General features: G+C 43.3%; 3 protein-coding genes across 4 annotated transcripts in view; 2 read left to right on the top strand and 1 right to left on the bottom strand.

The window, feature by feature from the left end:
* Positions 1-12,300, bottom strand: part of MANSC1 (MANSC domain containing 1) — a 29,118-nt gene extending 16,818 nt beyond the window's left edge. The window contains exons 1-2 of the mRNA XM_065941170.1: positions 12,110-12,300; positions 5,078-5,399 (exon numbers count right to left, since the gene is read on the bottom strand). Of these exons, the coding sequence (XP_065797242.1) occupies positions 5,078-5,300 (223 nt within the window). The 5' untranslated portion in view covers positions 5,301-5,399; positions 12,110-12,300. The remainder of the gene's footprint in view (positions 1-5,077; positions 5,400-12,109) is intronic.
* Positions 12,301-15,698: 3,398 nt separating this feature from the next.
* On the top strand, positions 15,699-15,898 carry LOC136159730 (translation machinery-associated protein 7-like). Its single transcript, XM_065922258.1, has one exon. The coding sequence runs from the start codon at positions 15,707-15,709 to the stop codon at positions 15,896-15,898; it is 192 nt and encodes a 63-aa protein (XP_065778330.1). The 5' UTR covers positions 15,699-15,706.
* Positions 15,899-20,990: 5,092 nt separating this feature from the next.
* BORCS5 (BLOC-1 related complex subunit 5) overlaps positions 20,991-26,012 on the top strand; it is a 97,139-nt gene continuing 92,117 nt past the window's right edge. The window contains exons 1-2 of one of the 2 annotated variants that reach the window (XM_065941133.1): positions 20,991-21,067; positions 23,864-24,007. In XM_065941133.1, the coding sequence (XP_065797205.1) occupies position 21,067; positions 23,864-24,007 (145 nt within the window). In that variant the 5' untranslated portion in view covers positions 20,991-21,066. The other variant, XM_065941124.1, reaches the window with a different exon arrangement.

Genomic DNA, 26,012 nt, shown 5'->3' with positions numbered 1-26,012 from the left:
TGAACGTACAATAACACATTTACAGGAGACTTGGAAAATACAGGACACAGTTACATGTAGTTCTATTACATATTACAGTTATGTTTCTAAGTAGATAAAGATGTTTAGTTGGAGTTTAAGTATCAGGCTCTCAAAAATTAATAGAAGAAATAGAACAGTAGAAGGATACAGCAGACATGAAAAAAAACCAGTTCAACCTAATAAAGATTTATACAGTTTTCACACAATAGCAGGATACAAAGTCCTATTCAAGTTTCCATAGACTATAAACCAGGAGACACTGGAACATATCCAGGGACATAAAACAAGGTGAAAAAACTTCATGATCTAAAGGTATTGAAATCACACCGGATCTGTTCTCTTGTCACTGTGGAATGATGTTAGAAATCAATATGAAAAGATATTTGAAAATAAGACACATTTTCAAGTATAATGTGATATTTACCAATTGAGATCATCACAATAGTAAAAGATGCTGGCAAAACACATTTTTAAAAGTACACTTAATTCTTTAGAAAGAAGCCTTCCATTTGCTAAAATATTTATCAAAATATACACAGAAATACTGACTCTACAATTCAGTACAGAGTTGGACTTTAGGAAGCGGATTTAACCCTAATGATTTTACAAATTTCTTGCATCCTGAAGGCATCTTAGATGCCTATGAAGTCATCAGTTCTGGTTTTCTTGAAGGGGGTAGAAATCAGTAAATTTAGCCTTATATGTATCATGCCTCCTTCCAGTGAATGAATCTGCATAGCTTCACTTTTCAGTACCATTCTTCTTTTGGGTCTTCGAATTTCGGCTCTACATTATCATTTTTGCTTGTCTCCCAATCAGGCAGAGGTCAGAGATCATCCTTGATTCCCTCGATGGGAAAGAAGACAGAGTTCACGTCTGCAGGGGTTTTTATCCCGTCGTCTCTCCACTACCCGGATAACAAGAAAGGCACTCCAGTTTCTCTGACTTGTCTTCTCCCAGCAGTGTGATAATTCTGCAGCACCATTTTAGCTGACACTTAGGTAAAGGGGAGGGTCCATGGAGTCCACTTTGTACACACAATTTTGTGTCCTTTCTATCTGTGGGCATTTTTCTAGAGTCTGTGACTATGGGCAAATTATCAAAGTGTTTTTTTGAGCCCCAAACAGTTAAAACCCAACGCTTGGTAAAAGAAGGAAAAGTCTGGGATCCATTAACTGAGACCCACAGTTACCTCTGCTTAGGGCATGGCAACCTACTCCAGTATTCTTGCCTGGAGAAACCCATGGACTGAGGAGTTTGGGGGGGGTAGGTACAGTCCATGGGGTCACAAAGAGTTGGATACGACTGAGCATGCATGCACGCACAGGAAAGCAGCAACTTTTTGCTTGTGTTTTTGCTTGTAGAACAAAGCCGTAAACCCTCATTTCTTACTGAACACCCCCCCAAGGAACTAAAGAGAAAGGCCAGGTGTCCTGTGTGGTCAGAAAATGCCCACATGGCATTCAGTCCTATTTGCAGGCCGTGTTTCTATTTCACATAAATGTTGGTGTCAACATTTAGAGAAAAAGTAGAAGTTTAAATGAGAGCTCTATCAATTGCTTCTCTATAGAGTGTCCAAAAGCATGCTCATCAATTTGAGATCACTGAAGGATTTGTTTTTCTCCTGACAGCAAATATGGGTGCTTCCCAGGTGGCACAGTAGTAAAGAACCCACCTGCCAATGCAGGAGACACAAGAGATGCAGGTTTGATCCCTGGGTGGGGAAGATCCCCTGGAGGAGGAACTGGCAACCAACTCTAGTATTCTTGCCTGGGAAATCCCATGGACAGAGAAGCCTGGTGGGCTACAGTCCACGGGGTTGCAAAACAGTCGGGTACAGCTAAGCAACTGAACAGGCATGCATGACAGCAAATATATGGTGTCGTTTCTACGTGAAATCTCTAGTTCTCTAACACCAATGGGGTGTCTTACAATTCAACTCGATTCTGATACTAATTGCCTGAAGTGTCAGACCCCACAGGTCCAAGGCTCAGTCCCAAAAGGCTGTTCCCACTCAGACGCCAGTCACAAATCACAGTCACAAGACACCCAGGTCACTCACACATACGCCCAATTAGGCTGCTGCTAAGTCACTTCAGTTGTGTCCGACTCTGTGCAACCCCATAGATGGCAGCCCACCAGGCTCCCCCGTCCCTGGGATTCTCTAGGCAAGAACACTGGAGTGGGTTGCCATTTCCTTCTCCAATGTGTGAAAGTGAAAAGTGAAAATGAAGTCGCTTAGTCGTGTCCAACTCTTAGCGACCCCATGGACTGCAGCCTACCAGGCTCCTCCATCCACGGGATTTTCCAGGCAAGAGTACTGGAGTGGGGTACCATTGACTTAGGCTACCACCTCCCATCCCAGGCTCAGTAATTTGCTAGGACTACTCACAGAACTGAGGAAAATGCAGTACTTACTGTTACACTTTATTACAAAGGATACAAATGAACAGCCAGGTGAAGAGGTACACAGGGTGAGGTTTGGGAGGGTCCCGAGTGCAGCAGCCTCTGTCCCTGGTGGGGATGGGATGCCTCCCAGCACATGGATGTGTTCACCAACTTGGAAGCTCCCCGAACCCACCATTTAGGGGTTTTCATGCAGTTTTATTATGTAGGCAAAATGATTAAGTCATTGGCCATTGTGACTGAATTCAGTCTCCACCCCACTTCCCCTACCTGGAGGTGGGTGGGGAGACTGAAAGTTTCAAGTTTCTAAGCAAAGTTTGGTCTTTCTGGTGACTAGCAATGCTCCCAAAGCTATCTGTGCTGGGCTCAGTCACTTCAGTCGTGTCCGACTCTTTGTGACCCTGTGGACTCTAGCCTGCCAGGTTCCTCTGTCCATGGGATTCTCCCAGCAAGAATACTGGAATGGGTTGCCATTCCCTTCTCCAGGGGACCTTCCCAACCCAGGGATCGAATTTGCATCTATTACGTCTCCTGGTAGGTGGGTTCTTTATCACTAGAACCACCTAGGAACCCCATCTATCTAGGACCCCACTAAGAGGCACCTTATTAGCATAAACTCAGGTATGGTGGAATGGGGCTCATTATGAATAACAGAAGAAGCTCCTTTCCTTAGGGAATTGCCAGGGTTTTAGGAGCTCTGTGCCAGGAATCAGGGACAAAGACTAGAAATAAATATGGAAATTTGTGTCCTTCAATTTCATGTCCATATATATTTATATTACCATACCATAATCATTATAGAATGAAAAGGAAATAATGATCTAAGAGAAAGCATATGATTTTGTTGGCTGGATAAATCAAGTAAGGATCATGAGTCCAGTGTTCACTAGCTCTCCTAGGGTCCTTGACAATGGGTCTTTTCCATCTTATTAATGGTTTATCTCCAGCACCTAGCAAGGCATTAGATGCTCAATAAATTTAGGTGTTGTTTTTTTTTTTTTTTCCCATTTAGGGAATTAGGACAGGATCATAAAGTGAAGTCTCTCAGTCATGTCCTACTCTTCACGACCCCATGGACTGCAGCCTACCAGGCTCCTCCGTCCATGGGATTCTCCAGGCAAGAGGACTGGAGTGGGTTGCCGTTTCCTTCTCCAATGGGCCACTAGGGAAGCCCTTAACTTCATGATTTTTAAGGGCTTTTAAGGACAGGATCATAAAGAACTGAAAAATGACCATTGTTTTCACTTAGATACATACTTCTGTTTTCAGGTCATACGTTTGGAATCTGAAATGCCCAAGGTCGTGGTTCAAGCCTGTGGGCCTCAGTTTTCTTTTGTGTATTGCACATGGGTCATTCCAAGCCCCTCCCCGTGCCTCTTAGAGTCCTAGAAGCTGCAGTCAGTGATCAGTGGCTTCCTGACTCATCTATGCCACCAGCTCCAGGAAAGGGAGGGAAAATGGAAATTTTGTGCTTCCACTTAAAACGCAAATGCTGCTTTTCCTATGGGATGACTTAAAATTTTTATTTTTTGTCTCAATTCCCTTTCTGTTTAAATGTTCTTTCTTTTTAAAAAATTATGTCACTTGTTATTTTTATTATTATTATCTTGGAATACAGTGTGACTTTCATTTTATTTATTTATTGGCTGCGCTGAGTCTTGGCTGCTGCTGCCAGGTTTTCTCTAGCTGCAGTGAGCGGGAGCTGCTCTCTAGTTAAGATCTCATGGGTTCCTCATTGTGGTGGCCTCTCCTGTTGTGGAGCACAGGCTCTAGAGCGTGTGGGCTTCAGGAGATGCAGTGCACAGGCTCAGTGATTGCAGCTTGCGGACCCTAGAGCATGGGTTTCATTGCTCCATGGCATGTGGGATCTTCCCAGACCAGGGATCGAACCCATGTCCCCTGCATTGGCAGGCTGATTCTCAACCACTGGATCATTAGGAACGTCCCTAAACATTCTTTCTAAAGTCACACCGGGGTTTCCCCAGGGCCTTAGCAGTAAAGGATCTGCAACTGCAGAAGACATGGGTTTGACCCCTGGTCCAGGAAGATCCCACATACCATGAAGCAACTTAAGTTCGTGTGCCACATCTATTGAGCCCGTGCTCTATGCTCTAGAGCCTGGAAACCACAGCTGCTAAGCCTACGTGCCCCAACTACTGAAGCCTGTGGGCCCTAGAGCCCACGCCCAACAACAAGAGAAGCCACCACAAAGAGAAGCCCACGCACCAAAACTAGCAAGCAGCCCCCGCTCACAACTAGAGAAAAGGCCGAGCAGCAGGGAAGACCCAGCGCAGTCAGTAAATAAACAAATAAAACTGAAGTCACACTGTATTTCCTATACTCCATGATAATGATAGCCAAGCATTTAAATAGGATTTTTGGTTTTACTCTCTTAGATGCCTGTTAGAACATAACACCAGTGGTTTTCAACCTTTTCCTGCCCAGATACCTAAGTGATACATACACACTCATAGGTAACTGAGTCAGTTTAAGGGAGAGGACAGCACATCGTGGAACATTCCCGAATGATTTTGCCACCCATTTTTCTACCCCACTGAAAATCCCTAGTACAAACTACTCAGCCTCATTGACCGGGTACTCACATCACAAAACACATGGAATAAACAGTCATCAAGGCATTGTTACTTACCTGATATGTTTTTTGTCAAGCAGCAAGAATTAATGCAGTCCTGTTGAGTTAATGTATGTATGGGCTCATTGCCTCTGATTCCCTTGGAAAGAGACAGCTGGATGTCAATGATCACATCTTCAAGGCTCTCAGTGAGACAGTTTTGACTGGTGGACAGTCTTAGTGTCAGGAAACAAATTATTACAAAAGTGTAAGTTAAGCTCCATCCTCCCAGGAAGAACATGTTAAATTTCAGCTTAGTCTTAGTCACCAAAGGTCAGATAAACTCTCCCTTCTGCTTGAGTCTGCTTCAAGAAGATGGTACAGATGATGGAATTTCTCTCTAGGACAAAAACAGGAAACCATCAATGAGTTTTCTTTTTTTGAATGAACCTAGAGAAGCTACATTTCATTTCCTTCAAATCAATGTAAATGACTCACAATTCATAGAAGGCCAGAAATAAACAAGTAATTTTTATTCATTTCACTTTTAATAGATTTGAGACAACCTTTCATTAAAAACTTGGCAAAAAGCTAGTAAGCACACACACATATATTGGGTTGGCCAAAAAGTGCATTGGGGTTTTTCTATAGGATCGTACAGGAAAACCCTAATGAACTATCTGGCCAACCCAATGCTATCCAATTAATTATTAAAATCTGACAAATGTCTAAGAAAGAGGAGTAAAATACCATAGTAGTCTGCCTTTCAGTTTTAGAATCCTTCCTCTTCCTGCCTCTCCTAACAAGAGCGGGAAAAGACATAAAATCTGCAGTCATTGATGAAGCAGTAAGTGATCACTGATCATTGGTTTGGACATATTTTCTCTCTCAGTAATAACAATTAACATTTTAAATCACCTACTGAGGGGAAGGCAATGTGCTAAAATTTACATATATTATCCTAGTTAATTCTTACACCAGCTCTGCAAAAAAACGATTATTTTTCTCATTTTACAGATGAGGAAACTGAGGCTGCCTTTTTTTATTGCTGTCTCTTTTTAATTATCACACCAGAGGCAGGTTAATGCCAATAATCTAATACTAGGAATTAGCTCATCAGCAGGGGGAATAGTCTAGCTTAGTTGAAGGAAAGTGTAAGGGCAAGAGTTCTTTTTGACATCCCTAAAAACACAAAAGGAGATCCAACCAGTCCATCCTAAAGGAGATCAGTCCTGGGTGTTCATCGGAAGGACTGATGCTGAAGCTGAAACTCCAATACTTTGGCCACCTCATGCGAAGAGTTGACTCATTGGAAAAGACCCTGATGTTGGGAGGGATTGGGGGCAGGAGGAGAAGGGGACGACAGAGGATGAGATGGTTGGATGGCATCACCGACTCGATGGGCATGAGTTTGAGTAAACTCCGGGAGTTGGTGATGGACAGGGAGGCCTGGCGTACTGTGATTCATGGGGTCACAAAGAGTTGAACATGATTGTGCGACTGAACTGAACTGAAAAACACAGAAGTCCTAATACGTATTAATTCCAACTCCATTGGTGAGCTGGTTCTTCCAGCAAAAAAAAAGAAAAAAGTTACACTGGCAATGCTATACCAGAAACTATCCTCAATTCTAGAATACAAATTGTTCACTAATGATAGCCTAGATCAGAATTACCAATTAAGTTTTCTTTTTAGGTCATGAAGCTTTTGGTAACCTTTTGGTCATTAACCCTTTGGTACTCTGGTGATGCTTAGGTTCCCTTCTGACACGTTTTAAAATGTATAAAAGACATGTTTTTAAATGTATAAAATGAAATATATAGGATTACAAAGGAAGATAGTCCTATTGAAATGTAATCATTGAAGAGTTTTTTTTAAATCTACAAACCTGATGAAAGATACCAAGGTTGATCTAAAGAAATCGAGAGATATTTCATGTTAATCAGCAGCATTACTCTATATTGTTGGGATGTCAGTTCTTCCCAATTCAGTCTACAGAGTCAATGTAGTTTCAATCAAAATCCCAGTACATTATTTTATAGACCTCAACAAACCAATTTGAAAATTTTTATTTTATTTTTTGGCTGCACTGTGTGGCTTTTGAGATTTAGTTCCCCAACCAGGGATGGAATCCTAGCCCTTGGCTGTGGGAGCGCAGAGTCCTCACTAATGAACCACCAGGGAATTCCCTCAACAAGCCAATCTTAAAGTTTACACGGAAATGCAGAAAGGCCCAGAACAGTCAACACAACACTGAAGAAGAACAAAGCTGGAGGACTGACACTACCTGACTTCAACACTTAACCATAAACCACCAGTAATCAAGACAAGGTGCTATTGGCAAAAGAACAGACAAATAAACGAATGGGACAGAATAGCGAGCCCAGAAATAGACCCGAACAAATATAGTCAACTGATCTTTGACAAAGGAACAAAGGCAATTCAATAGACAAAGGATAGTCTTCTCAAAAATGGTGCTGGACAATTGGACAAAAAAGAAAAAAAAAATCTAGACATTGACCTTACGCCTTTTACAAAAATTAACTCAAAATGGATCACAGACCTAACTATAAAATGCAAAGCTATAAAACTCCATGTAACATAGAATAAAGTCTCTGTGACCTTAGACTGGATGATGAGTTTTAGATACGACACCAAAAGCACAATCTGTGAAAGAAAAAATTGGTAGGTTGGATTTCATTAAAATTAAAAACTTCTGCTCTGTGTAAGACACTGTTAAGAAAATGAAAAGTTAAGCCACAGGCTAGGAGAAAGTATTTTCAAAACACGTATTTGATAAATAACTGGTAGCTAAAATACACAAAAAACTCTTAAAACTTAACAAAAAGAAAACAAACCACCCCATTAAAAGTGGGCAAAAATCTGGACACCTCCCCAAAGAAGCATATAAAAAAGTGCTCAATCTCACTGTCATTAGGGAATTGCAAATTAAAAGAACAAGATGCAGGCTTTCCTAGTGGCTCAGTGGTAAAGAATCCACCTGCCAGTGCAGGAGACAAGGGTTCAGTCTCTGTTCTGGGAAGATTTCACATGTTGTGGAGCAAATAAGACCATGCACCACAACTATTGAGCTTGTTTTCTAGACCCACGAGCTACAACTACTGAGGCTAGGAGCTGCAACTACTGAACCCATGCACTCTAGAGCCTGAGCTCCACAAGAGAAGCCCCCTCAGTGAGAAGCCCGCACACCACGTCTGGCGAGTAGCCCTCATTCGCAGTAACTAGAGAAAACCTCACACAGCAACGAAGACCCAGCACAACCAAAATAAACAAATAAATAAAATTACTTTTAAAAAATAATGAGATGTCACGACACATTTACAAGAATGGCTAAAATTAAAAAAAATCCTTAACACTAAATCCTGACAAAAACCCACATACAAATATTTATAATAGTTTTTTTTTTTTATAATTGCCAAAAAAAACTAGAAGTAGCCAAGATGTCCCTTCCTAAGTCAAGGGATAAGCAAATTGTTGTATATCCCTATAGTAGAATATTATTCAGCAGGAAATGAGTTATCAAGTCACAAAAAGAGGAACCTTAATTGTATATCATTTGGTGGAAGAAGGAAATGGCAACCCACTCCAGTATTCCTGCCTGGAAAATTGCATGGATAGAGGAGCTGGTGGGCTACAATTCGTGGGGTCACAAAGAGTCAGACAGGACTGAGCGACTAACAATTTCACTTTAACTGAAAGAAGCTAGTATCTGATTCCAACTCTATGACATTCTGGAAAAGGCAAAACAACATTGAGAGTAAAAGATCAGTCGTTGTCTGGAGGAAAGGGTGGAGTACAAAGGATTTTGAAGGCTGTGAAACTATTTTATATGACTCTGTAATGATGAAAGCATATCATTACATTTGTCAAAACCTACAGAGTTGTAAAATACAAGAGGGTACCCTAATATAAACAGGTGGATTTTGGTTAGTAAAAAAATCAACATAGCTTTTAAAAAAATTATATGGTAACAAAGCACAATCTATTATGTCTAACTTCCCAAAACAGCAAAATGAAAATAACACTGTTTCTCTATGTGAGCACATCACGTACATTATGTCATTTAATCCTTACATGAATTCTAGAAGCTAAATCCCATCAGCTCCACTTTCAGTTAAAAAAAAATAACTGTGATAAATGACAAGTGGTACATCTAATCAATGGCATAATTTTTTGAATGACCCATTTTTAATTTAATTTTTAAAGGAGTATAGTTGCTTTACGATGTTGTTGTAGTTTCTGCTGAACATGAAGCGAATCAGCTATAAGCATACACATGTCCCCTCCCTCTTGGGCCTCCTTCCCACCCCACCCCCTAGATGATCGCAGAGCCCCGAGTGGAGCTCCCTGGGCCGTAGAGCAGTTTCCCACTAGCTGTCTATTTTACACAGGGTGGTCTGTATATGTCAATCTATTCTCCCAATTCGTCTCATGTTCCCTTTCCCCCACTGCGTCCACATGTCCGTTCTCTACACCTGCATCTCTATTCCTGCCTTGCAGACAGGCTCGTCTGTACCATCTTTTTAGATTCCATACATATGTATAAATTCATATACGATATTTTTCTCTTTCTGACTTACTTCATTCTCTACAACAGACTCTACCCAGGTCCATCCACATCGATACAAATGACCCAATTTCGTTCCATTTTATCACTGCCATAATTTTGAAGTAGCATCGAATGTAATGATTTTGAGACATATTCAGTCAGGAATGCGATACGGAAATAAGTACCACTTCTGCCAGAGGCAAATCAGAGCTACCCTGCCACTAATCCCACTGCGGCTTTTGCCTACACGCCTCTTAAAGGAAATACGACCCTGCATTTAGAGGTTAGCAAAATAAACTTTTCCACCCAAGTTCACAGATTTTCTGAATGCTGTCCATGGACTTCCCCCCCCCCCCCCCAATCCCAGGGTAAGAATCCTGGCACAAGTTACTTCGGACGCTACCACACTTTGCAAATCTCTTCTAGTCACTAGAAGGAAAAAAAAAAAACCAACAGAAACAAAAATAACAAAAACCAGACCAACACTTGGCTTAGAATGGATTCTGAGAGTCTCTCCTGAAGCTGCTGCAATGAAATGAACTGTGATGTGGGACACAGGATGAAGGCTGTGCTTCTAGTACCAGCATCCTTTCTGTGCCTGCAAGCAGGAATGAAGAGCTTAGCTCATTAACGATACCCAACTATTACTAGATAAATTAATTCTTCCAATCCATTTATTATTTAGATCTTAAAGGTCCAAAGAGGAACAGATTTTTAAATGTGGCACACACATGCAATAGAATATTATTCAACTACAAAAAGGAATGAAATTCTAATACATGCTGCCTCCTGAGAACATTATGCTAACTGAAATAAAATGGATACAAAAGGACAAATGCTGAATGTGTGCACTTATACCAAGTATCTGGCTTCCCCATTGGCTCAGATGGTAAAGAATCCACTTGCAACACAGGAGACCCAGATTCAATCCTTGCCTTGGGAAGATCCCCTGGAGAAGGGAACGGCAACCCACTCCCGTATTCCCGCCTGGAGAACCCCATGGACAGACAGCCTGGTGGGCTATAGTCCAGGGGTGGCAAAGAATTGGACATGACGCACCAAGTATCTAGAAAAGGCAAAGTCATAGAGATAAAAAAGTAGAATTGAAGTTACCAGAGGTTGGTGGAGGAGGGAGGGGGGGCTATTGTTTAACAGGTGCAGAGTTTCTGTTTGGGGTGCCCCAGATACCCTGAAAATGGATAATTGGTGTGGTCTGGGTTTGGGTTGGAAAATAATTTCCAGGCATGAGACAGAAGGAGATGGAAATAAAGTTTATTAGATTGGGAAACGATGTTAGAACAGCGGGCCAGCTCAAGGGAGAACCAGTGTTGAACAGGGGTCCTTAGGCCACTTTTATACCCAGCTTACAAGGGGTGGGATGGGGGTCTTGTGGGTCATTTGCTGATTGGATGAGTCACGTATACTGGGTAGAGCGGAGAGTAAGGCAAATACCTTCTCCCTATGGGGTAGGAGGGCCAGGTTATTCTGCTCAGGAGGACCGGAAATCCATTAACAGTGATCTTGGGGGAGGGACGGATGATAAGGCTCTGCTTTTTCTGTTCCCACATTCCAAGACCCTCCTTGGTTTTTTTCTGCTCTTTCGTCCTTGGGTCACCGCAGTAGTGACGGTTACCCAATAATGGGAATATACTTAAAGCCACTAAAGTCTACCCTTAAAAATGATCCAAATTATACATTTTGTTATGTGTGAGGGAGTGAGTGAAAGTCGCAGTCCTGTCCAACTCTTTGCCGCCCCATGGACTGTAGCCCTCCAGGCTCCTCTGTCCAAAGGATTCTCCAGGCAAGAATACTGGAGTGGGTTGCCATGACCTCCTCCAGGGGATCTTCCTGACCCAGGGGTCCAACCCAGGTCTCCCGCATTGCCAGCGGTTCTTTATAGTCTGAGCCACCAGGGAAGCTCTTGTTACGTGTATTTTACCACAACAAAAAGATCAAAACAAAACAAAAAAGATCAAAACAAGCACACAGTTAAACAAAAAAAGGTTCAAAGTGAAGTGGAATTCTGTTGAAAACTAGTGGGATACAGGTGGGAAGAAGACGCACCTGAGCTTTCACACCTGCTGAATAGAGTCATGGGATCTTACCAGCAATCACTCGGTCAATATTGTAAATCATTTTTTCTCATAGCATAATCTAACTTAATTTATCAGTGTTTATAACTGCACGCGCACACACACACACACACACACACACACACACACCCCTTACAGAGTATTAGACAATTAGCAAGTTGGATGAATACAGGAGACAAAGAATACAAGAGAACAAGGGAAATTTGCCCTTTCCTTGAGGAAGTACACCGGGCTCACGAAATGATTCTTTTGCCGCAGTAGCTGGCTTGCCCTGGGACCCCCCTCGGGGATACAGAGGTCAACAGCATCCGCTCAGCCCCTCCCTGCTCCAACCCGGTGGTCCGCGCTCCCGGACGGGCGGGGGAACCTCGCCCCGGGAAAGGTGGTCAGGTGGTGATGCTGTCCGCAGGGGCTGGGGGCGGGGGATCGATGGAGAAGAGCCTTTACCTGGCAACCGGAGGCCGAGGTCCTGCTGCCCTGCACTTTCAGGGCAGCCCCGCACGTTCCGGGAAGCGGCGGCGGGTCTGCTAGGGGCTCCGAGGCTCCGCAGCTCGCGCTTAGCCTCGGGTTTGTGGTTCACGAGTTCCTGCTTCCGTTGCGGCGGCCGAAAGTTTGCCGGAGGGGGAAGGGCAGGTTCCCGCCCTGCAACCCGGAGCTGCTTCCCAGCAACCTGGAAAGGTCCCCTGGGCACCGCGGAGAGCCGGGAACCCCTCCCACACCTCCCCACTCACCCATCGATGCCCGGGATCCAGGCTGTGCGTGCAGCCAGGACGGGGGGCTCAACCCTGGTGTATGCTTGAGGGTCTGCATCTTCGGATTCCCTGAGAACCGCGCAAATAACCCATGATGGAAGTCAAGCAGTACAAAATGTACATCATCAGACGTACCTCCTTTGACTGCACTTAGCAGATTTTGCATTAAAAAAAAAAAACAACTGAAGGTTTGTGGCAATCCTGCCTGGAGTGAGTCTATTGGGGCCATGTTTCCAACAGTATCTGTATCTCTGCGCCACCTTTTGGTGATTCTCCCAACAGTTAAAACTTATTCATTATTATTATGTTTATTAGTATTATGATTTGTCATCAGTGATCTTTGATGTTACTGCTGTAACTTGCTAAATGTTATGATGATTGTTATTGCTTAGTCGATAAATCCTGTCTGACTCTTGCAACCCTGTGACTGTAGCCCACCAGGCTTCTCTGTCCATGGGATTCTCCAGGCAAGAATGCTGGAGTGGACTGCCGTTTCCTTCTTCAGGGGATCTTCCTGACGCTGGGATGGAACCCACATCTCCTGCATTGGCAGATGGATTCTTTACCACTCAGTCACTAGGGAAGCCCAAAGGTTATGATGATAGCTATCATTTTTTAAAGCAACATTTTAACATTAATGGATGTATATTTTTAGGTGTAACACCATTACGCACTTAATAAACCACAATACAGTGTAAGCATAATGTTTATGTTGCTGCTTCTGCTATTCAGTTGCTCAGTCGTGTCAAACTCTTGTGACCCCATGGACTGTAGCCCACCAGGCTCCTCTGTCCCTGGGATTCTCCAGGCAAGAATGCTGGAGTGGGTTGCCATTTCCTTCTCCAGGGGACCTTCCCCCACGCAGGGATGAACTCTCATCACATGCATTGGCAGGCAGATTCTTTACCACTGAGCCACCTGGGCTTCCCCAAACACAACTTTTATAGGCACTGGGAAACCAAAAAAACATTGTGTGACTTTACTGAGATATCTGCCTTGTTTTGGTGGTCTGGTACTGAACTGTGCTGAACTCAGATACACCTGTAGAGTGAAAACCCTGCCTCTCACCCTGTGTCCCAATCTAGTTCTCCTCCCCAGAGGCAACCTCTGATCAAACGTTCTTCACATTCAAGAGTCTGCAGGGCCTTCTATATGAGGCATAGTTAAGAGAATCTTATTCAATCGTTCAAAGCGTGGAGAGTTCTTCATTAGGTTGGAGTTCTTCATTTAGAGTTCTTCATTTGCACTTGAGCTAATGTGCAAATCAAGACTCCAGCAAGGCATTGGGATTGGGCAGGATTTATTGTTTATAGGTATGAATAATAATGATGAAAACAATGGTTGTTTTTCCCTCACTAAGTCGTGTCTGACTCTTTGTGACCCCATGAACTGCAGCACACCAGGGTTCATTGTCCTCACTATCTCCCCAAGTTTGCTCAAATTCATGTCCATTGAGTCAGTGATGTCACCCGCCCTCTTCTCCTCCTGCCTTCAATCTTTCACAGCATCAGGTTCTATTCCAACGAGTCAGCTCTTCGAATCAGGTTGCCAAAGCATTGGAGCTTCAGCTTCAGCATCAATCCTTCCAATGAATCTTCAGGACTGATTTCCTGTAGGATTGACCTGTTTGATATCCTTGCAGTCCAAGGGACTCTCAAGAATCTTCTCCAGCATCACAATTTGAAAGCATCAATTCTTCAGTGCTCAGCCTTTCTTATACTTCAACTCATGACTACTGAAAAAACCATAGCTTTGACTATACGGACCTTTCTTGGTAAAGTGATATCTTTGCTTTTTAATATGCTGTCTAGGTTTGTCATAGCTTTCCTTCCAAGGAGCAAGTGTCTTTTAATTTCATGGCTACAGTCACCGTCTGCAGTGATTTTGGAGCCCAAGAAAACAAAATCTGTCATTACTTCTACATTTTCTCCTTCTATTTGCCATGAAGTGATAGGACCAGATGCCAAGATCTTAGTTTTTTGCCAGTTTTTCACTCTTCTCTTTCACCCTCATCAAGAGGTTTTCTAGTTCTTCCTCACTTTTTGCCTTTAGGGTGGTATCATCTGCATATCTGAGGCTGCTGATATTTCTCACAGCAATCTTGATTCCAGTTTGATTCATCCACATTTTGCATGATGTACTCTACATATAAGTTAAATAAACAGAGTGGCAATATACAGCCTTGTCATACTCCTTTCCCAATTTTGAACCAGTCAGTTGTTCCTTGTAAGGGTCTAACTATTGCTGCTTGACCCACATTCAGGTTTCTCAGGAGATAGGTAAGGTGGTCTGGTATTCCCATCTCTTTAAGAGTTTTCCACAGTTAGTTGTGATCCACACAGTATCTATTATTGAAAACAATGGTGTCTATTATTAAAATGTCACCCCTAATATTTAGCATAGTACCTGGTACATAATGAGGGCTTCCCCGGTGGTACAGTGGTAAAGAATCTGCCTGCCAATGCAGGAGGCACAAGAGACTCTGGTTCGATCCCTTGGTGGGAAAGATCCTCTGGAGAAGGAAATGGCAACCCACTCCAGTATTCTTGCCTGGAGAATCCCATGGACAGAGGAGCCTGGCTACAGGGCTATAGTCCATGGGTTTTGCAAAGGGCCAAACATGACTGAGTGACTGAGCCTGCACGTACACATAATAGTAAATATTTAATGAAAATATATTTGTTGATTGCATGAGTGGAAAAGAAAGACTAGGTTATAGGTTTTATAAGTGTGTCTATAAATCAATGCTTGCTCCACCCACCCCCATATACAGGAGAACAAGCGCAAAGTTACTAAACCTTTGACACCTAACTTGCTGAGGTTCTAACCCTTCACAGTATCTCTACTTCGGTCAATATGAAAGAGCTTTCAAGCCTAAGGCACCATGCAGCTGTAGATTGTTATTCTAGGCCTAAGAACCACAGCTCTAGTTTTAACCAATAGCTACTGGAGGCGTGTGGTGCTAGAGATGCCTGTGAACAATGGTCCATTGTGTGAAACTAACTCAACTAGTTGTAGCCAAAGGATGACCTGCTCTTGAATTTCAATAACGTTGCAAATATTTGTTTTGAAAGGTTACCAAAGGAAACTCCAGAGTGAATTACCATTGGAGCAATTTTCCTATTGCAATCAGTGACTGATGCACTTAGTACGTTTTCTCTCCATAGATGATATACATGTGGGTCCGGTACATATCGAGGCCACACTCTTGGACTCTCCTTTCACTCTAGGAGCTAAGTAGATCTTTCCCCACTTAGAAACTTCAGATTCGGGGGAAGGGGCGGCAGGCGCCATGTCGGGCCACGAAGGTGGCAAGAAGAAGCCCCTGAAGCAGCCCAAGAAGCAAACCAAGGAGATGGATGAGGAAGATAAGGCATTCAAGCAGAAGCCGGAGGAGCAGAAGAAACTCGAGGAGCTAAAAGCAAAGGCCAAGGGGAAAGGCCCCCTGGCCACCAGTGGAATTAAGAAATCTGGCAAAAAGTAAGCTGTTCCTTATGCCCGAGGCAATGATGACCTTTAGTTCCATTCCTGTTTAATCACCTGGATCCCCTGCCATAATATCTGTTGCCACCTATAGCTAGAATGACGTGTTGCCTTGGAACCTATTGTACATTTAAGAATAAACTTTTGTGAAAAAAAAATGAAAGAAAGAAACTTCAGATTCAAGGCTTGGATACAATGAATGGTTAATGTTAAGTGATTTTTCAGTTATGACAGTGAACAGAAGACATTGATGAAAACAATGATTAAAGACAAATTTTCTATTGATACAGACCTGGAGTTTAAAATTAGAAATGCCACCTCATTGCTGAAAAGATTCTTGTTTTGAAAATAATTTTTATTAGAATATGGTTGATTTACAATGCTGCGTTAGTTTCTGCTGCATAGCAAAGTGAGTCCGTTATGTGTACACATATATCCCCTCGGATTTGGATTTCCTTCCCATTCGCTCATCACAGAGCATGAGTAGTGTTCCCCGAGCTATACAGTAGGTTCTCGTTAGTTATCTATTTAAAACAGAGCAACAATAGTGTGGACAAGGGAATGGCAACCCACTCCAGAATTCTTGCCTGGAGAAATCCATGGACAGAGGAGCCTGGAGAGCTACAGTCCATGGGGTCGCAAAGAGTCAGACGTGACTGAGCAACACACACACACACAATAGTGTAAATGTGTCAACCCCCATCTCCCAGTTTATCCCACCCCTTCCTCCACCCTTGGTGTCCATACATTTGTTCTCCATGTCTGTGTCTATTCCGGCCCTGTAAATGAGATCAGGAGACCCGAGTTCGATTCCCGGGTCAGGAAGGTTCCCTTTGGAGAAGGAAATGGCAACCCACTCCAGTATTTTTGCCTGGAGAATCCCATGGACAGAGAAGCCTGACGGGCTACAGTCCATGGCTTCACAAGCGTTGGACACAACTGAGCAATTAAACCACCATACTATTTTTCTAGATTACATATATATGCAATAACATATGATGCTTTTCTCTTTCTGACTTACTTCACTCCGTATGACAGTCTCTAGGTCCATCTAGGTCTCTACAAGGAACAGTTTTGTTCCTTTTCATGGCTGAGTAATGGCTTCCTGGTGGCTCAGATGGTAAAGAATCTGCCTGCAATGCAGGAGACCCAGGTTCGATCCCTGGACTGGGAAGATCCCCTGGAGAAGAGAATGGCAACCCTCTCCAGTATTCTGGTCTGGAGAATTCCATCAACAGAGAAGCCTGGCGAGAGTCCATGGGGTCACAAAGAGGTGGACACGACTGAGCGACTGACGCACATATACAATATTCTACCATATATGAAGAGAGTCTTAATCCTCTTCTGCCAATACAGTACCTCTCCGTTTATTTAGAGGCAGATTTTTTTTTAAGGTGTTTTAGTCAGAAAATATACATTAAGCACCTGCACTGGGAAATTAAAGACCAATAAGACACTGTTAACAAACACAAGTTCATGTGGTCGACGCACAGTGAGATCAAACAAAACAAAATGTCAGAGTTTGGAGTGTGGAGCAGAGAAAGGTGTATGGCAGGGCCATGCTAGGAAAACAGGTGGCTGTGCCCCCCACCCCCCAAAATTCCCTAATTCCCTAAAGGATTTCAGCAAAGCATTTTTAAAGGCCAAGTGATGGAGGGTCCCAGGGTATGTGATCATTTGGGCATATTTCTCTGACTGGTTGATGGTGGGGTAACATTATCAATCCTTAGGTGCCAAAAGGATTAAGAGCTATTTACTTACTATCATCAAGTAGTTAATTTCTTCCATTTGGAAGAAGTTGGCGGTGGTTTTTAGCATCTGAAAACCTTATGAAATATGACTGAACTACCACAGAGGATGTCGAGGAGGGGCCTGTCCTGGGAAGGCCCCAGTGGGTCCTGCTCGGCTACACACCTACCTTCAAGATCCTTGTATTTCAGTCATAGTTTAGTGGGGAGAAACACATCCTTGTAGTTCAGTTATAGTTCGGTGGGGAGAAACACAGGTAAATTAATGATTGTGTAAAGACTACATGTTATATTAGAAAAAGCTAGCTAAGGAAGCTCATGAGGGGGACATCTAATCTGGATTTCTGGGAAGAGGTGCGTAAGTTAAAAAATTGTTGACTTTGTTTTTTAAGAGCACCTTTGTTGTTTGGTTGCTCAGTTATGTTGGACTCTTTGCAACCCCATGGACTGCAGCATGCCAGGCTTCCCTGTCCTTCACCATCTCCCGGACCTTACTCAAACTCATGTCCATTGAGTCAGTGATGCCATTCAACCATCTCTGTCACTCTCTTCTCCTTCTGCCCTCAACTTTTTCCAGCATCAGAGTCTATTCCAATGAGTTGGCTCTCTGCATCAGGTGGCCAAAGTATTAGAGCTTCAGCTTCAGCATCAGTCCTTCCAATGAATATTCAGGATTGATTTCCTTTAGGATTGACTGGTTTGATCTCCTTGCAGTCCAGGGGACTCTCAAGAGTCTTCTCCAACACCACAGTTCAAAAGAATCAGTTCTTTGGTGCTCAGCCTTCTTTATGTTCCAACTCTCATATCCATATGTGACTACTGGAAAATCATAGCTTTGACTATATGGACAATTGTCGGCAAAGTAATGTCTTTGCTTTTTAATATGCTGTAGAGGTTTGTCATAGCTTTTCTTACAAGCAGCAAGCATCTTTTAATTTCATGGCTGCAGTCACCATCTGCAGTGATTTTGGAGCCCAAGAAAATAAGAACCCTGTGAACGGTATGAAGAGGGCACCTTCAGGTTCACAGCAAAATTGAGAAGAAGGTACAGAGATTTCCCATGGGCCCCGCCCCCATCTGTGCATAGCCGGCTCTATTACCAACATCCTGCAGAGGAGAGGTATATTTGTTACACAGGTTTCCCGGGTGGCTCTGTAAAGAATCCACTTGCCAATGCAGGAGATGCAAGAGACACAGGTTCGAACCCTGGGTTGAGAAGATCCCCTGGAGAGGAAATGGTAACCCACTCCAATATTCTTGCCTGAAAAATCCCATAGACAGAGGAGCCTGGCGAACTATGGTCCATCGGGCTGCAAAGAGTCAGACACAACCCTGCAATGGAGCTCACACATGTGTGCATACAATGAACCTGTACTCACCCACCAAAATCCTTCCAAGTCTCTAGTTGACCTAGTGCTGTACTAGGTCATTCCTAGTGCTAGTTCATTGACCTAGTGCTAGTTCAATGACCTAGTTCATTCCTAGTGCTGTACATTCTGTAGGCTTGGCAAATACATAATGATATGTATCCACCATTACAGTTTTCATACAGAGTATTTTCACTGCCCCCCAAATCCTGTGTTTAGCCTATTCATGCCTTCCCCTTTTCCCCGTCTGAAACTATTACAAACATTGTTAATCGGCTTATGAATGCTAAGTCATTTCACTTGTGTCCGAGTCTTTGCAACCCTATGAACTATGGCCCACCAGGCATCTCTGTCCATGGGATTCTCCAGGCAAGAATACTGGAGTGGGTTGCCATGCCCCTCCTTCAGGGGATCTTCCCAACCCAGGAATCAAACCTGCAGCTTTTATGTCTTCTGCATTGGCAGGCGGGTTCTTTACCACTTGCGCCACCTGGGAAGCCCAATTGGCTTATACACCAATATAAAATAAAAACTTTTTAAAAATTAAAAAAATAACATTTTGACTCAATTTGTAAATATATATATATATAATACATATATATTATATATATATAATGAAATCATAGTTTATTTGAAAACTCAGGGCATTAGCTGAAAATTTCGTGAAACAAACAACATGAGCTTTAAAGTTCTGAAAATGCCATAGCCACCCAACTCCTGAATGGGAAAGCATTGCTACCTTGACATCCTTGACCTGTCAACGTTGACAGTCTGTGTTACACATTATCTCTACTTCCTTCTTGCCTTTTCTACTTTCAGAATGCCTGTGGGTAACTGTCAAAGTTCCCAGAAAGTAGACTTGGGGCATCCACTTTCCTTTGAAGACGCGCAAACACCCTAACACAAGAATCAGCATTTTCTATTCATTCTTCTCTCATTTCCAGCTCCTTCCTACACCATCTAGGATGGTTTTTCGTATGGTTGCCGCTGCCAAACTCCCAGCTTTTGGAACTACAATAGGAACTTTGTGTTTTGATGTTGTGGATTTCAAACCTAAGTCTATCCAGCACCTCTCTTTTTCCATCTGTAAAAGAGGATTTAAAATGTTGCAGCATACATGTGCAAATATCAAGTCATAATGTTGTACATCTGAAACTAACATAATGTTATATGTCAATTACATCTCAATTTTTAAAAATATCAAAAGGGCTTCCCTAGTGGCTCCTATGGTAAAGAATCCGCCTGCAATGCAGGAAACCTAGGCTGGATCAATGGGTTGGGAAGATCCTCTCGAGGAGGGCATGGCAACCTATTCCAGTATTCTTGCTTGGAGATTCCCCATGGACAGAGGAGCCTGGTGTAGTCCATGGGATCACAAAGAGTCGTTCAGGACTGAGTGACTAAGCATAGCACAGTGGCTTAGTGGTAAAGAATCTGCCAGCCAATGCAAGGGGACAGGGGTTCAATCCCTGGTCTGGGAAGATCTTACATGTTGTAGGACAACTAAGCCCATGCACCACAACTACTGAATCAGTGATCTAGAGCCCAAGTTGTACAACAAGAGAAGCCAATGCGAAGCTCAGGCACCTTAGTAAAGAGTAGCCGCTGTACCACGCAACTGGAGAAAGCTCTCCCACTGCAAGGAAGACCCAGCACAACAAAAAATAAATATAAACAAAGGTCATTTTAAAAAATGAAAAAGATAATACATTAAAAAAAAAAAAAAGCAAACCCAAACACTGGCAAAAACAAACCCCTCCAAAACCTATTAGTAAATTTCTAACTATAGAGGAAACGTGCCTAGCGTGTAGAGGATGCTTAAAGGTGAATCGCATCACTACCATAGGAACCGCCTCAATCTTAGGAGAGGCTCTGCGTTTAAGGCCATCTGGCCCTTTAAGGCTGCGCCCGCTGTCCTGGGTAGCACGCTAACCCAGTGTCCCCGCCCTCCCTCGGGCAGGGGGCGGGGCACTCTAACCCGGAACTGACCGCCGGTCGCAGCCGTCGCTGCCAATCCGCGTCGCGGAAGGAAAGAACCTGCGGCCCCTGGAGCGAGTGAGTGATTGCGGCGCCGCCCGCCGGTCGCAGGCGTGGCTGGTTCCCGGCGTTAACCCGCCTTCTTGCCTTTGGTTTCCCCAAAGAAGGCGGGCGGGCGAGCGGCGTGCAGCCCCGCGGCGCCTCCCTGCAAGCCTTCCCCAAATAGGGCCTCTCAGTCCCCACCGTCCGCGCCCACGCGTGGGCTGGGCGCGTTGTCCCCACATCGCCGGTGTAGCCTCCGCACCTTGGTCCCCCAGTCCCTGCTCTGTCGCCCCTCCGCCTGAGCTGTCGCCGCCCGTTCCGTCGTTCCTCCGCTGCCACCGCTGCCGGCACCATGGGCAGTGAGCAGAGCTCCGAGGCCGAGAGCCGACCCAACGATCTGAACTCCTCAGGTCGGTGTCCTAACTACTTCCACCCTCCTCCAGCCAGCCCTGCCTGCTTGCCGGGAGGGCTGCCTTCCCAGCGTGCTGGGAACCGGGACCGGCGGACGGAAACACACAGAAAGCTCTCGCGGTACTTTTTTTCTTAAAAAAAGCCAAAAAAAAAAAAAATCTATTATCTGTCCTAGCCTTAATTTCCCTGATGGAACCCAGTGCTGTGATTACAAGCTAAGCCAGCGTGGGCGCCCAAGCCCATTTTTGATTTTCAAAACAGCCATTTGTCTCAGCTGCAGCTTACTCCTTGAAAGACGTTCTAGTTAATATTTGGCTTTAGTATTCATGACTGTCGAGGTGAGATTGCGGTCGTACAGTGGATAGGTCATAGAATCTCAAAGAACAGATTCCTCCTTAAAAGTGGATCCTAGAAATTCCTTTTCAGAAGGGGCGTGTGACAGGTGTACGTCGCTTTGAACCCTTGGGTGCGAACATGTCCAGAAACTGCATCTTCCCATCGAATGGTGTCTCGGCTCCCTTTCTCATATAAAAGTTGGTCATGAAGGCAAGTTCTGATGTTTTGCCCTACTCTTTCCCCGTCCATATTTTTTAGATTTTCTTCGAGTTTAGTGTAGAAATGGGAGGAATTTTGTTCCTGTAATGTAGTGAGCGCTCAATTAATAAGATAGATGATGCTTAATTGAGGATCATTCTCGCCTTTATTTTTTATTTCTTACACACCAAACCCTCGCACCACTGGGGCTGCCCTGGATAGTAAGCTCTGGAGTGGTTAATCGAAACTGGCTTATATCTGGGGCCTGCTCTGACCTTGGTAGGACGTGTAATTCAGAAATGTAGAAGTTAACAGAGCTAGAGGTATTCCACACTGAAATGTGACCTTCAAGGCTAGTTCAGACCATTCTGGGGGCAGTATCTACGGCTACATTTTTATTTCTTTGGAAGATCCAGAATGCAGTATCTTATAACAAATACGGTAATAATTGTTACCCTTTACTTTCTTGCCTCTGTGTCAGGCCAGAATCATATTTTGCAAGAAGTGTGTCATCTTTTTAATAGGCTTGTTCGCCTTCTAACCAGCAGCATGGGCTCTGACCAGCACCAGCGCATACTAATACTGCCGAATCGTATAGGCTGAGTGCGTCACATGTGTTCATGTTTAATCCTCTCAGTAGCCCCATTTTACAGACAAGTACTAGAGGCTACCTAGAATCGCGTGAAGTCTGTTTTCCTCTGGAGTCTGGGGATGGAGGAATCACTTTGTCCCAGGAAAGATTTCTGACTTGAGGTTTGTAAAAACATTAGGTAAATTACCAAAAGAGGCGAAGAGAGATTTCTTGAAGAGCAGTGAAAGCAGCTGGGATTCTAAGAGTGAAGGCCAAGCCTCCAGAGACTTTATCCTGCAGGAGGCAGGATGGTTCTATGGCATGTTTGGATCAACCTTTGAGTCATGATTATGGTAATCCTGCAAATACTACTTTCTAGAGTGTAAAACAATAAAGATTCATTCTTGCCCCAACCAGAAGATGTTTGGGAATGCAGGATGTCTTGGTCTGGGGTGTCCTTAAATCACTTCCTTCTAAATGGATTACATTTGCCTAGAAACCTGAAATTGATCTGCCTCTTTAGCAGTCCTTCAAATTTCTTAATTTTGGCTCAGCCTACCATTGTCCCACTGGTTCTTTCTGCCCTGTGACTTTAAGGGGCGAGGGGGCTGGTGTGGTTGTCTAGGGTTGAGAATCAGGGTTTGTTTTTTTTTTTTTTGCTGTAACTAGGATCTATTCAACATACCAGGCTTACTGTGGTAGGGTGGCTACAGCTTTGCAACCCCAGCATGGCAGGGATGGGCTATGTATACTAATAATCCATTTATCTCCCATTCCCTTCTTAACTCTGTCTCTAGCACTGTTGACCTTGAGTAAGTCACAGCTAAATCTTGTGCCCTTATTTTCTCATTGGGAAATAGGGACAAACATAAGGAGGATCAAAGAAGCAAAAATTAAAAACAATCTGCTTATTTTGTGGCTGAATAAACTTTTAGTTACAGAAGCACTTTTATAGTTGGCACGTGTGTGTTAGTTGCTTATTCATATCCGACTCTTTGCGACCCAATGGACCGTAGCCCACTAGGCTCTTGGGTCCATAGAATTCTCCAGGCAAGAATACTGGAGTGGGTTGCCATTTCCTTCTCCAATAGATGGCATATGTCCCTGTAAAGTTTGAGGATTTTTTTAATACCATAGAAAACAGAGGTCCTCTGTAATTCATCTTCCCTACCCCAGCCCCCACCACAGCGTAAGTACGGTTAGCATTTTTTTGTGTGTAAGAATGTCCTTTTTAATGACTACAGTGAAAACAGCCTTGTTGAGACAGAGGTGGCTAAATAACATGCAACTCCTGAGTGATGTAACTTTATTTTCAGTGACCCCTTCTCCAGCTAAGCATAGAGCCAAGATGGACGATATCGTGGTTGTAGCTCAAGGCTCCCAGGCCTCAAGGAACGTCAGCAACGATCCTGATGTCATCAAGTTGCAAGAGATTCCAACCTTCCAGCCACTCTTGAAAGGTAAGGGTTTGCATTAAAGAAAATTTATTGATGTATAGTTGATTTACAAGATTGAGTTTGATTGATTGATTTGTTTGATTGTGTTTGATAGAGTTGATTTACAAGATTTCAGGTATACTGCAAAGTGATCCAGTTGGGTTTGTGTGTGAGTATATTCTTTTTCAGATTCTTTTCCATTATAGGTTATTACAGGATATTGAATATAGTAAGTCCCCCACTGATATCAGGGGACAGACCTTCCAGACAGAAAGTCAGTAAGGTAACAGAGATCCTAACTGACACAATAGGACAATTATACTTCATTGATATCTCTAGGTCACTCTGGGCTTCCCTGGTGGCTCAGATGGTAAAGAATCTGCCTGCAGTGTGGGAGACTTGGGTTCATTCCCTGGACTGCGAAGACCCCTTGGAGAAGGGCATGGCAACCCTCTCCAGAATTCTTGCCTGGAGAATTCCACGCACAGAGGAGCCTGGTTGACTAGAGTCCATGGGTCACAAAGAGTCAGATACAACTGAGCAACTAGCACACTTATAAAGTATATGTGGGTGTCGCAAAGACCAGTGATTTTCTCTTAACTGAATGGGGTTTCTGCTGTAAGAATCACTCTTTCTGTCTTCCTCTCCACACAAAAAATGAGGAACTATAAATGATTCAGTCGACCTTCCCTGGTTTACTTAACCTGGTCCAATATAATAGAAAACATCTTACATTTATAGAACTATTTATATTAAAAGCTTCCTTCCCCTACACAACATATATATTAACTTTTTAGTTAATACATCTTTAGTTAATACATACTTTAGTTAATACTCTTTAGTTAATACATTTAGTTCTTACATCATTACATATGTTTGAATGATTTGTGCCTGATAAGACAACTAGCAGATAGAGGTTCAACTTCAGCCTGTATCACTGATGTCAAATCTACTCGTTACACTATTTCACGCTATTCTTAAAAAACAAAAATAAAGCACCAAATGGTGCTTTAGAAATGATCCGTGTACCATCTCATTCTTCCCAGTGCTTCATCTGCTTTACAGATGAGGAAATGCAAGCTTTTAGTCTTTCCCCATAGGCCTCATTGTTAGACTTCAGTAAACTCGTCTGGTTCTTACACAAAACAGCACGTTGTATCCTGTTACCCATCTTCTCATTAGTTTCTGTTGTTTTGAGGAGTATGTGATTCTCCAAAGAAGCCAGCATTAATGAATTTTCCATCATCATATATCCTTGTGCAATCAGATTTAAAAGATACACCTTTATCTTCAGAAACTTAGAGGTGGACACTTGTGTTCTGTCCTGATCGCTTCTGGAGTTGCAGGTAGTGCTGCTCACAGTCACCCTGATCATGCCTCTTCTTCCTGTTAACTATGCCCTCTCTCCTCCCAAAGTCTTTCTGTCTTCCTCTCCTCACAAAAAGTGAGGAACTATAAATGATTTAGTTGACCTACCCTGGTTTACTTAACCTGGTGTAGTATAATATAGAAAACATCTTACATTTATAGAACTGGTTGAGGCCGGTGTGATCTATTTTTGTCCCCCCTTTAAGAAGTGAAAGTGTTCATCATGAAGCTGCGTCTGATTCTTTGTGACTCATTGCACTGTTGCCCACCAGGCTCCTCTGTCCATGGGATTCTCCAGGCAGGAATACTGAAGTGGGGAGCCATTCCCTTCTCCAGGGGGATCTTCCAAACCCAGGGATTGAACCTGGGTCTCCTGCATTGCAGGCAGATTCTTTTTTTTTTTTTTTTTTTCAGGCAGATTCTTTTAATGTCTGAGCCACAAGGAAAGCCCCCGTCCCACTTTAGGGAAATTCTGAAAGCAAACAAAAAACTTAAAACCGCTCCCCCCAACTTTGAGATATATTTAATATTTTTCTGGAATTACTGTTTCTTCTTTGAGCATTTGAACTAACTCCTACTTTATGATAAGTTGACTAGTAGGAGAAGCATCTATAAGAAAGAAGGTTTGGTGTCAAGGCACGTTAACCTCAGATTTAAAATC

The sequence above is a fragment of the Muntiacus reevesi genome, chromosome 1 (assembly GCF_963930625.1).
Source record: "Muntiacus reevesi chromosome 1, mMunRee1.1, whole genome shotgun sequence".
In the NCBI taxonomy this organism is placed as follows: Eukaryota; Metazoa; Chordata; class Mammalia; order Artiodactyla; family Cervidae; genus Muntiacus; species Muntiacus reevesi.
The sequence above is the reverse complement of the archived record's forward strand: the minus strand, read 5'-3'. Positions and strand labels throughout refer to the sequence as shown.

Coding starts and splice junctions, on each gene's coding strand:
- LOC136159730 (XM_065922258.1), top strand. CDS start 15,707: ATGTCGGGCCACGAAGGTGGCAAGAAGAAGCCCCTGAAGCAGCCCAAG.